Source organism: Alligator sinensis, unplaced genomic scaffold, assembly GCF_000455745.1.
Source record: "Alligator sinensis unplaced genomic scaffold, ASM45574v1 scaffold237_1, whole genome shotgun sequence".
Taxonomy (NCBI): domain Eukaryota; kingdom Metazoa; phylum Chordata; order Crocodylia; family Alligatoridae; genus Alligator; species Alligator sinensis.
This window is the reverse complement of record NW_005841849.1, coordinates 4,177,327-4,189,111: the sequence shown is the minus strand read 5'-3', so window position 1 is coordinate 4,189,111 and position 11,785 is coordinate 4,177,327. Positions and strand designations below refer to the sequence as shown.

Below are 11,785 nucleotides of genomic sequence, written 5' to 3'. Positions count from 1 at the left end.
CTATTCCTTTCTACACTAAAAAAAAAAATCCTAGTCTATTTAGTCTTCCCTCATATGCATGTGTTTTTTTCCATTCTCCACAAAGCAAAGGTTTAAATTGCTAAATCTCATGGACCTGTTGCAGACCAGAGTTGTTCTTGCAGAGACCCCATGCTTTCTTTCCCCTGCTAGCTCCTGACGGCAGAATTCTTATAGGAAGGTTCCACAGTGAGGAAGAGTGTCATGAGAGTATTGATCTCCACCTTTTCGGTGATCACTGGGAACTGGTGCACAGGCAGTCCCTTCTACATGCAAATCCTCAGTTGTTACTTGACATTTAATGAACCCGTTCCTCAACTGTACAAAGCAGGAATGGGAGGAAGAACTTCAGCAAGAGTTAACTGAAAAGCACTGGGCCAAAATGTGGGGCAATACTTTGAAAGTCACTAATGCTCAAAAATTAAATTAGGGTACAAAACAGAAGTTGCATCTGTTGTGGGAGAAAGCCATTTTAAATCAGAGGACAAAGTGAACTTATTCAGACATCCATGTTCACTGCCCTAGGACAACCACTAAAAAGGTTCACAATCTAAGAAGTGCTAACTGTTTGTCCCAGAACATTACAAAGTAAGTCTGAACGGTTGTCTCAGGATTCTATCGACTCCATTGGAGGTAGAAAAGCAGCAGTGCATTCAGCTGCTCATTAAACCCTGATTGGAAGGGCAGTCTGTATGCATTAGTTTTGGGATTTTTCTGTTCCATGACAAAAAAGGCACAACTTGTGCCAGGACAAATGCAATATTTGTCCTTAGCCTTAGTGAAACATGCTATGTGAAAGTTTTCATGTGGCTAAATGGATGGGTTCTTTGGCAACTGTCTGGAGAAATAGCTCTTGTAGGGTTATACAAAAAACTTAACCATTCTGGGAGGAGAGGGGGAGAAATGATTGTCTGAAAAAGACCTAAACACAGTTAGCAAGTACATCTGACCTTTGCATAATGGGATACCCCAAAGCCCAGTTTATAAAAGCTATGGAGTTAGGCCTGTAGCCCCTGATTTTATCACCAGATAGTTCATATGATGGAATCTGGAGAGATAGAAGTACCCCTCAACTACTGGTCCCTATTCACTGAGCAGCTGAAAAGTACCTTATGTTAGTAAAAAAAATTAAACTAGGAACCATTAGATTTCATCTGTACAATTAAGGGAAGACACAAAATTGCTTCACAAATACAGGTATACACTCTGGATCATTAGTTTCTCAGTATGTATATTGTGCTGTATTTGTAGGACTTCGAATAAATTCTTAGCAACCTATGATTAAGGTCCATAGTGATAAGAAAGCAAGAGCTACTGCAATATTTTGCAGTAGCTCAGCAAACAAACTGACAAACAAATCTTGGTTCTCCATCGTCCACTAACAAAGAATATTTCTCAAGGATTTTAAACATTTTTTTCCTATAAAGCACTAAGTTAAAAAAAAAAAAAGTCCCAAGTAGTGGGTGATCCTGAAATATCATCATCATTTTGGTAAGGCAAGCAATTTGTTTTGTAAAAAGAATGTAGTACTTATCAAATCAGAATGATATGCACACTTTACAATTAAATAATTCTTTGAAGGTTTACACGATTAAATGGTTTCTATTAATAGATTGCAAATGCAGACATCATTCCTTACAGCCACAAATATTTGTGAAGGCACTTTCCCAACAACATATCCAGCATTGTAAATTATTGATTACACAGAAAGTGGTACAATCTAAAATTAATACAATATTTAACACTGCTGTCAGATCAAAATGCAGACCAGAAATGACTGCATTGTAGTTATTACATAGTTTTTTTCCTTTTAAGCATTAATTGGTTAAATTTATGCATGTTTAATCTCCTTCTCGAAGAGGCACCAGGAATTTATTTTCCCATGATCTTTAAGGAAAGGTCAGTTTCCTGTTTTAGTAATCTTTAAAAATCTTGTCTTGTATCAGGTCACTGGAATCTTTCACACAACCTTTACAGTTTAAAGCCCTTTTCATTATATCTGTGAATCGTCACACAGCCATGATATGATACTGGCCTGGGCATGGCTGCTACTCCTGTGATAATGCCTGTTGCAGGATCATAACAGAGAATGGTGTCTGTGGCTTCTCCATTTTCTCGTCTTCCACCAAGGATATAGATTTTGCCATTACATACAGACATGCCACAATTTTCCTGTTTACCAAATATACAAACAGATACAGGCCTATTAAAAAAATACTCAAAACAAACAAAAGACCAAAACACAAACCTGAAGCTCTAGTCAAATTTGGTACAGCATTTTGACTACCATACAAGGCAGCAGTTCTCAGCTGGGATGCCACGAGAACATGTCAAGTGTGCTGTGATGCTGGAACTGCCACCTTCACTGAAGTATGAAACTACCCAGCACAACTCAGTTTTCAAGGGTTGCAGACCCTAACTGAGAAGTGGCTGCAGCAGAAAGGATGCCTTTCTGCATTACATTAAACAGGCAAGCGTGCCATTTCTGCTGCTGCTTTTCCTGGTTCGGCTCTGACGTACTTCCTGAAAACAGAGGCACACAGAGCAGTTTGGCCTGGTGACAGTGGCATTTATCTCCAGGCTGTTACTGTCACCACAGGGTGAAACTGTCCCAAATAAACATGGAACGGGAACAGGAAGGACAACATAAGAGAACAACAGCAGAAAATGAAGGGGGGCAAAAAAAAAAGAAGAGAAAAAAAAATCATGGAACCAACAGAGTAAATATGAAATGAAAAAGGGGGATGCTAGGTCTAAATGAAGTTACTTTAAAAAAAAAGTAAAGATGGAAAGAGGATGTGAGCAAACAAATACTAAGAAGTAATAAGAGGAAGAGATGGAAGGAAAAAAGGGGAGACAGGAGCAAATCTCTTTTAGGACAAGTCAACTGCTTTATGTTGTAGTACTGTATGAACAGGTTTACATTTTTTAATGTATCCATCTATCGATAGATACACAAATATATCTATATATCTCTATACAACTACAGTTGTATGTCATTTTCTAGAAATAAAACTTCACCGTGTGTGCGTGTGATTTTATATATATCTATATTCAGACAGACAGAGTGTAAAGCTTTGGTAGCTGATTCGATCCGGAGGAGATTCGGCTCAATTCGGCAGCCGAATCTCCAAATCTGCACCAAAATTGCACTCATTAATCTCTCCAAATTGAATCGGAGGCCTCTGAATAGATTCCGAGAGATTCGGCCATAGACTGTACAGACAGGCACTAGGCAGTGTGGGCGGGAGCAGCCAGATGAGCCCTGGCTTGAGCCGGCAGCCCTGGAAGAAGCCACGGCTTGTCCAGCTGCTTGTCTGGCTGTCCCCCCACTGGGGTGAGGCAGGCAGTGTTGGCAGCCCTGGGAGAAGCTCCAGGGGCTGGGGGGGAATGATTGGGGGCTGGGGGAATGAACAGGGGCTTCCCCCCAGCTGCTGGTTCAATCCCCTAGCTCCCAATCATTCCCCCAGCTACCGAAGCTTCTCCCAGGGCTGCTGGCTCAAGCTTCTCATCTGGCTGCTCCCCCTCCGCTGGGGAGAGGCAGGCAGTGCTGGCAGCCCCAGAAGAAGCTGCGAGGGCTCGGAGGAATGATTGGGGAGCTGGGGGAATGAACAGGGGCTCCCCTCAGCTCCTGGTTCGACCCCCCAGCTCCTGATTCGATCCCCAACAGCCCCGTGGCTTCTCCCAGGGCTACCAGCTCAAGTAGGGGGAGCCGTGGCTTCTCCCAGGGCTGCCAGCTCAAGCCAGGGCTCATCCTGCTGCTCCCCTAGCTGCTCCCGTTGGCACTGCCTGCCTGTATAGTGTATGGCCAAACAAGATTCGGTGCCAAATATCTTCGGATTTGGCCGAATTGAATCGGCACAGTGATTCGAATCTGAACCTGAAGAGCGAACACCTTACACTTCGCACAGGCCTAATATTTATATATATAGAGCTATATCTATCTATGTAAAATCTCTCACACACAAACACGCAGAAGCTTATTTCTAGAAGATGACATACAACTACAGGTTACCCAGGGAGGAGGCATACATGTAAAATACTACCTGGGGGGCTCATTCACAGATTGCTGGGATGTTGCTTTCTGCTGTTTTATGCTATACTTTGCCTTTATGTGCAACAAAGACTAGCTTCAACATTTTGTCATTTCTAAAAATCTACATTAATAATTGCTAGAAATCTGTATTTTAACCAAATAAAAGTAACTCAGAGCTTGGAATAAAACCACATTTGGATATATTAATTATTCCTACCCAAGCTTGCTTCCAAATCACTTTTTCTATTTATGTTGTATAAACCAGCAAGTAGAGCCAGAATAACTGAATATGAATAATTAAACTGAACAGGATTAAACTCTGCACTCATTTCTTACAGAGTTTCTAAATCAAAGGTAATATATACCATATGGTTCTGCTTATAAGTTAGCTGCACATTTTCAGGTTCAAGTTAGGGAAAAACATTTTTCCCAGGAATACAAATTGGTACTACAAATAAAGACTCTGACCTGCTACTGCCACTACAAAATGAATTAAGGAAAGAACCCAAAGATGTTTGTTTGTTTTGTTTTAAAGGACTGAAAGAATTCTAACTTCAGGGTTTTTTTATTGCAAGTAGAACAGTCAAGGGTGTAGAGGTCCTGTTACAGGAAGACCTCAGGTATAAATCAATTTTTTTTTGTTCTTTTAGAAGGGAAAAAAGTAGACTTGTAAACAGAATAATACAGTATATTTTCAGACATCTCCAAGGATTTTTTTTAAGTATTTGTTACCTGTCTGCTGAATGTGTTCTGCACATGCATCCAATAATCCTCAACTGGATCATAGCAGTATATTGCCTTGGTAAGCCCCCCCGCAACATAGATCAAATTGTTTAGAGATACAGCTGTTATACATCTCTTTGCAATTGGGATAGTTGCACGGAGCAACCAAGAATTGGTATCAGGATCATAGGACTGAACCTGAAAGCAAGTAAAACACATTTTAAGTTTAACTTAATTACAAAGAAATCACCTATTCCTTGAAATACATTATGATTAAAGGAAATTAAAAGTATCAACAATATCTAGCGGGATGTCCCACAAAGTGAAGAACATGCATGACAAAAAATGCAAGTTGCTCTGCATCTGCAAAATTAAAACATTAAAACAAACAGAACCATTAAACAGTAATAGATTATACCCTGGAAAGTTATTTACCCACGAATATTGTTTGATCAAGAATTCTCATAACTATTAGTGCATGAAGTCAAAGATGCTACAGCTATGACAGACCATGTGAACAGTGCACCCATATTTTATTAAGCAATTTTTCCTATTCTGAGTTATATAGTCAATATTCACAGAATAGAATGAGTCAGAAGATTTATAACCCAGCAGGACAAAAAACACTTACATTTTTAATCAGTGTTATTAACATTTACTTCCTCTTTTCTTGTATATGGTTAACTGACCTTGTCAGAGCAGGTATTGTCATCAGGACCACCACCAATCACAAATAACTTGCCCACGCAGCTGGCCACTGCTGGAGAACTCACAGCTTCCTTCAGTGGAGCCACCTCTGTCCATCGATTAGAAAATGAATCATAACATTCTACACTGCTGAGTCGGCTTTGCCCATCATAGCCTCCAACTACATATACCTGCATAAGATAGTGAGAAACTACTGTCATTTTGTACCAATTTCCAGTTTTTCCTTAAGAAGGAAATTTAAACTCATACAAAGTGTCAGAAACTTAAGATTTTCATCTGTTGCACAAGTGAAAGCCTATTATTCTCAGAAAATTTCATCACAGGAGAAAAGAAATACCGTCTATAAAATACTGATGTTAACAATCCAGGGGGAACATCTATGTATTGATATGTGCCGGATTAAGGAGTCAAAACGAACATCCAGCATACTACAAATCCAGTTCGTTAATGTTCTGCAGTTCTCTTCACTTGCTACTAACGAATTATATTCAGAAATAAAAAGAAACTCCTTCCAAATTAACCTTTTTCTCAACTCCTTCCCTTCCGAAGGGACGTTCTTTCCTCTGGGTCACATTCTTTACTTGACTGCCCATCACATTAGTTACCTTTTACGAACCAGACGTACAGATTTGCCATCTTCCACATATCAACATATCTACCTTCTTTCCTCAATTTGTTTTCCCTAACTTAATCTCTAGTTGAAGCAGCTGCTGTCCTCTATAAAGCCACATATTCAAATCACATTTTATATATGAGAGCTGAGGACTGCAGATCCTAGTCATTGAATATATGTAGGATAATAAAGAAAGCCTTCAGAAATATAGCAAGAACAACAGTTTCTTTAAATTGCTTTATATTTTGATTGAGATCTTCAATATACAGAATATTAAATAAAAAAGCCCTGGGGTGCTACTGACAAGGTTACTACCAATTTGGCTAAGCGACTGCAAAAGTTAAGAACTTGAGCATAAAGTAGGTATCGGGCACCTCTTAATATACAGATTTCTTTTTGAAAACATACACCTATATTTAAGCCATTCAAATGACCTATGATTTGTTTGTATCCGTGGACTGCGCTTTTTTTTAGATCTTAACGCTCAGGGAGGAAAAAAAAAAGTCTCTCTTACTTTACCAAGAAGGACAGCCATTTTGTGTCTCCATCTGCCTTTATTTAGGGAGGCAACTCTGATCCAAATGTTAAGCTGAGAGTTATAAATCCAGACATCCCGGCTGTTTATTCTTCCACCTTTTTAAACAACAAAGCAAAGAATACAAAACACAAATCAATGCATCTTTGCTTAAGGTAGTTATTAAAGAACTGCTAAACTCTGACATGCTCCACTACAGCAGACCATGGAAAAATATTATAGCCTATACAACTAATAAAGGTTTATGTGTACAAATTTAAGGCTTTCAAAAGTCCATCGAATTGCCTAAAACTTCTAAAATGTTCCTAATCAATGTAAAGATAACAGTAAATACAGTTAAGTGAAACTGAATGATGAGGAGTGCTGTTTTATCCTGCAAAACTTTCAGAATAAGTATGCTGAACAAATAAATATTAAATATATGCAGCTTTTTTGTAGCAAAATATTTTTTGAGGTTGGGTGATGTTTTATTGGCTTTCTTCTCTCATGCTCTTCAGTTTTTTTCTCATACCCTTTGAGCTCTAATTGCATGACTGAACCACTGATACACCAATTTTAAAGATTTGCGTACTATGAAGCATGTACCTCTAGCTGCCTGTTTCCCTCTTTGAGCATGCATCTATCCTCTCAGTTTCACTGACTGTTCAAATGAAAAAATATGACACACTTGGAAGACAGTCACTTTGAGCAAATAAAGATAATGGGTAGATAGAGATCATTTAGTTAAGTATATCACCACAGATTCACATGACAGGCACAGATCCAAATTACTATCTATTCTAAGGGCCTGAACTAGAGAGGTCAATGGAAGACACAGGTGCTCAGCATGTCCAGCTCCAACTGACAATGCAGAGTCTCCATTTTATACTCTTGGCACTGAAACAGGTTTTATCAGTTTTCACATTGGAATATGCAATATCATTTAAAAGCCAAATTCTTAATACGTGCAGAAGGGGATGTACTAGGTTGTGGAGTAGTACTTTAGTTCATAAAGTAATTTAGCTATGTTAAATAAGACCTCTGCATCTCCTTAAACTCAGATAAAGCCTTGGCCACAGCTATAAATGATTACTCACTGAAAACAAAATAGGGAGGAAAAGATACCGGTCACTGTAAAAATATAGCCAAGGAGTCATGGTCAACATTTCTGGAGAAATAGATTAGGTAATCAATATAAAGGTTAGGGATATAGATCATGAAGTCTGCATTTCAGCAGTTTCTTAAAGTTCAAAGAGCAAAAGAACTATAAAATGTTGTGCCAAGACTATGGAGTATTCTTGAAAAGAAAAAGGAAGAAGAAAGAGTTTTCAAAGTCCCTGGCACTATATTTACCTGAAACTAGGATATCATTCCGCAGAGCACATACTGCATATTCAGACTTTGTAAATTCTGGGAGTTTAGCCAGCGATTTCCACTCTCCTGTCACAGGATCATAGCATTCAGTATATGGCAGATTAAAACCCCCAACTCGTTCGCAGCCTCCAACTACAACTATTACTTCAGAATAACCAGTTGATCTAGGAGTGAAAACAGAAAACCAATGCAGAAGTTTATTTTAAGTTATATAGGAGGCAATATTTTTGTGAAAAAACAAAGTTGGGAAAGGGACAGGGTTAAAAAATAAAAATTATTATTTAGTAGGTGCATCTGCACATTATATTAATGCACTTGAATAAACTCTGGCACAGTTCACACCAGAATCAGCTGCTTCTGGGTGCAGTGTCTTCACGTCACCCAGGACCATGTCAATTCAAGCTGGGGTGCTACAGCATGCTACGAGGGTGCTATAGCGCACGGCTAGCCAACAGGCAACCCCTGCACTGTAGCACTCTTCTGCCCCATCCACCCCAATCACAGTCTACATGTGCATTTGAGTGCATGCAAGTACTCCACCTTAAGATAATACTAGAGGTGTTAGAAGAACAGGATTCCTTCTAGCCTTAAGTTATCTGGTTTCTTAGTGTCCCCTCCCCAGGCAAATCCAAGCACATTCATGGAAGATATGTACAAACAAGGAAGCTTGGATACTGATTTTTTTTTTTCAAATGAGAATCAAGACCTTCATTCTAATGTTAATCTTGTAGTCCATGACTGCCAATCAACAGTTAAAAAGAAGACAGAAGTGAGCCAAATAAAAAATGCTCCTTGTGAGAGTAAAGTGGTAGCCCATGGAATGAAATACCATGAGAAACAGATACAGAAGGACTAGAAGATGCAAAGCAAAGTGGTCCACAAAGTGGAAAAGATGGAGAACCACATTTAGTGTATCATTAGATTCAATGCATTCAAAGAACAATTTACAAATATCTGTTTATTACAGGAAATTATGCAGCTCTTGTCAACAACTAAAGGAAGAGTATATAACACAGTACAGGCCAACAAATACTTGGACGGACACAATTACTTCCATTAGTTCAAAATGATCCCATTAAAAAACAGTTTCTGAAAAAAAGATATTCTGAAAGCTGTTTTAAAAAAGGAAACAAAAGAAAAAAAGCCTGATTTTGTCTGTCAAAGAACCAACCATACCCGAGTGCTGTATAAATAATGCTAGCCAGGTATACAGTAGTAAAATAAAATAAAAAAGTATTTTTAGAAGGGAGCTGAGAAGTTAAAATGTTTAAGACAGTCTGAAGATACTCCAGGTACATAGTATGAAAGGCAAGTTTTGGTTTGTATACAGACATCCATTACTCAATCTTGGATAAGAACTCACTACAACAACATAACCACTAGATGACACTATAAAGCTTAATGCAGCTGTTCAGCTTCAAGATGCCAGTGCAACTGAATCTTACTAACTTTTAAGAGACAGCTTGAGTAACTCCTATGTCCCCATAATGCTCCACAGAGTAGGAAATTGATATTGAACTTCATGATCCATTTTAAATTCCTCCAACATCCTTAAAGTTCTAAGAAACTATTGGAAAATCAACTTTTCAACAAGAATCAGCAGGTTTTCACATTCTGCGTCATGAGAGCTTGCAGTTTGAGACCCTGGCACTGAAAGAATCTATGAAGAATTTCTTCTGTTACAAAGACGAGAGCAGAATGAAAGGCTGGAGGACTAGCAATGGGACAACAGCTTGCCAAACATTTCTCTCTCCAAGAAGCCTTTTAGAAGTTGTTAAAAAAGAAAGGCTCTTTGGGCAGTGATTAGATAGCACCCAAGTGTTACAAAGAACAAAGCAACATAAATCCAAAGTCAAAACGACTGTCTATGCAAGAAGTGTACCAGTTAACTTAAATCCATGTGTCTAAAAAAGTTTAAAAAAACATTAACTAACATGGTTTAAAACAGGGCTTTTCAACCTCTAAGGAGTGTACCCTTTCTAGTGAGTACCCCTCTGGACTGTACCCCTTTCCAGACAGGAGAGGGGGATTGCGCTGACAGCCAGTCGGATGGGAAGCTGGCAGCAGCAGAGTGGTGAATGGCACCAGCGGGGGCGGGGCAGTGGCAAACGATGTAAGTGAGGAGCTGGGAGCTTGCAAGTGGCAGCCACCACTGCCATTCACCATTCTGCACCGCTGCTGCATGCTGCTTCCTTGTGCCACCGCGCATATCCCCTGGGGCCATCCCAAGTACCCCTAGGGGTACCTGCCTCAGTTGACAACCCCTGGTTTAAACCAATTAACTTGCGTTAATACAAGGCTACTACCAGAAAGATATTTCACAAAAATCGACCAAAACATACCATGGCCATTATCTTCTCTAAGTAGAGATGCACCGATAAAGATTTTTTGGGTCAATACCAATGGCCAATTATTAATGAGCCATAGCGACCGATACCAATCCAATTGCTGATATGCATACCAGCAGCTTAGAAATCAGCTGGGGGTAGCACTGTGCTTTTCTAATGGGGGGGGGGAAAGGGGTTCAACCAGGGCTGTGCTCAGGGTAGCAGCACTGGGGTGGGGTGGGGTGGGGAGGAGCTATGAGGGGGTGGTGCTACAGACACCCCAGAATTTACCATAGCCCACCTGGAGCCCTACCTCACAGTGTTGCCACTGCTCGCTCCGAACACAGCCCTGGCCCAACTCCCCCTGCAAAGGGGCCTGGCGTCACCCTTGGCCTCAGCCTGCAGCAGCAGCCCACCCTCACCCTGCGCACAGATCCAGGGGGCACATATGTTCCCCTGGGGATGCACGTAGCAGCAGGATCTGCCCCTCCCTTCCTGCACCCCCTGGATAAGTTGCTCACATCTCCGTCCGACACTCCACCCTGGCTGTGAAGCACCTGCCCCAGCCCCACCTCCACTCCCTCACTGCATGGGACTCAATTTGCACCCCCATGTCTATTCCCTGTTTCCACCTCTTCCCCCTCTCTCAAAAGACTTACCAGCCGGCCGCTGCTCTCCAAGCTGCCAGGCTGGCCGCATGCATGCTGTGGCTGTGCACATGCACATGGCATTTAATCCGTGATGTTATCAGCCACAGCAGCTAAAAAAAGCCGATTGCTGATAATGTCAATTTTCCTTTTATTAGTGCCGATATGATATGGACCGATGCATCGGTGCACCTCTACCTGTAAGCCCTACCAATAACATGTTTCATATTTCCTAGTACAAATTCCAGTAGACATTCCTCTTTGTATTATGGAATAGTAAGTTAAAATGTTTCTCGGTTTTACAAATATTTTACAATACAGAAGACTAAAATATTTTAATGGCGCTATTTAATAATTTACTTTGTTTACTTACAATTTAATCTCTAGCTCTGTTTTATCATTCTATAATGATTATTAATAAACTGATTACATTTTTGATGCAACACACAGGATTTTCTAAGGATTCACTGCTGGCCTAAATACACTATCTGAAAAATTCTGTTTAACATTCTTTATACCAGATATTATACTTATGTCACTTTACAATAATTATAAGAAAAAAAAATGGGTTAGTGGGCGGAGTGTAATGCACAAGAGTTAGTCACTGCAGGCATATGGCTTTACCAAACAAGCCGAAGGTACTTAAGAGCTCATTTAGTAAACTACTACACATCTGAATAACAGAACTGACATGAGTAGTCCCATTTAATTTCAAATAGAAAGACTCATAAGTAAAGTTGTGTGTGTGAATAACCTTCCTTAATAGACCTGATTATATAAGTGAAGTTAGAATGGTGCGTGTGTGTGTGTGTGTGTGTGTGGGGG

At 40.0% G+C, this 11,785-nt stretch overlaps 1 protein-coding gene across 5 annotated transcripts in view; it reads right to left on the bottom strand.

Moving 5' to 3' along the window:
- Positions 1-349: 349 nt before the first annotated feature.
- Positions 350-11,785, bottom strand: part of KLHL24 (kelch like family member 24) — a 23,662-nt gene continuing 12,226 nt past the window's right edge. For all 5 annotated transcript variants that reach the window (XM_025209675.1, XM_025209681.1, XM_025209689.1 and 2 more), the window contains 5 exons: positions 7,966-8,150; positions 6,613-6,731; positions 5,467-5,655; positions 4,787-4,975; positions 350-2,190 (listed from right to left, as the gene is read on the bottom strand). In XM_025209675.1, coding sequence (XP_025065460.1) covers positions 1,990-2,190; positions 4,787-4,975; positions 5,467-5,655; positions 6,613-6,731; positions 7,966-8,150 — 883 coding nt within the window. In that variant the 3' untranslated portion in view covers positions 350-1,989. The remainder of the gene's footprint in view (positions 2,191-4,786; positions 4,976-5,466; positions 5,656-6,612; positions 6,732-7,965; positions 8,151-11,785) is intronic.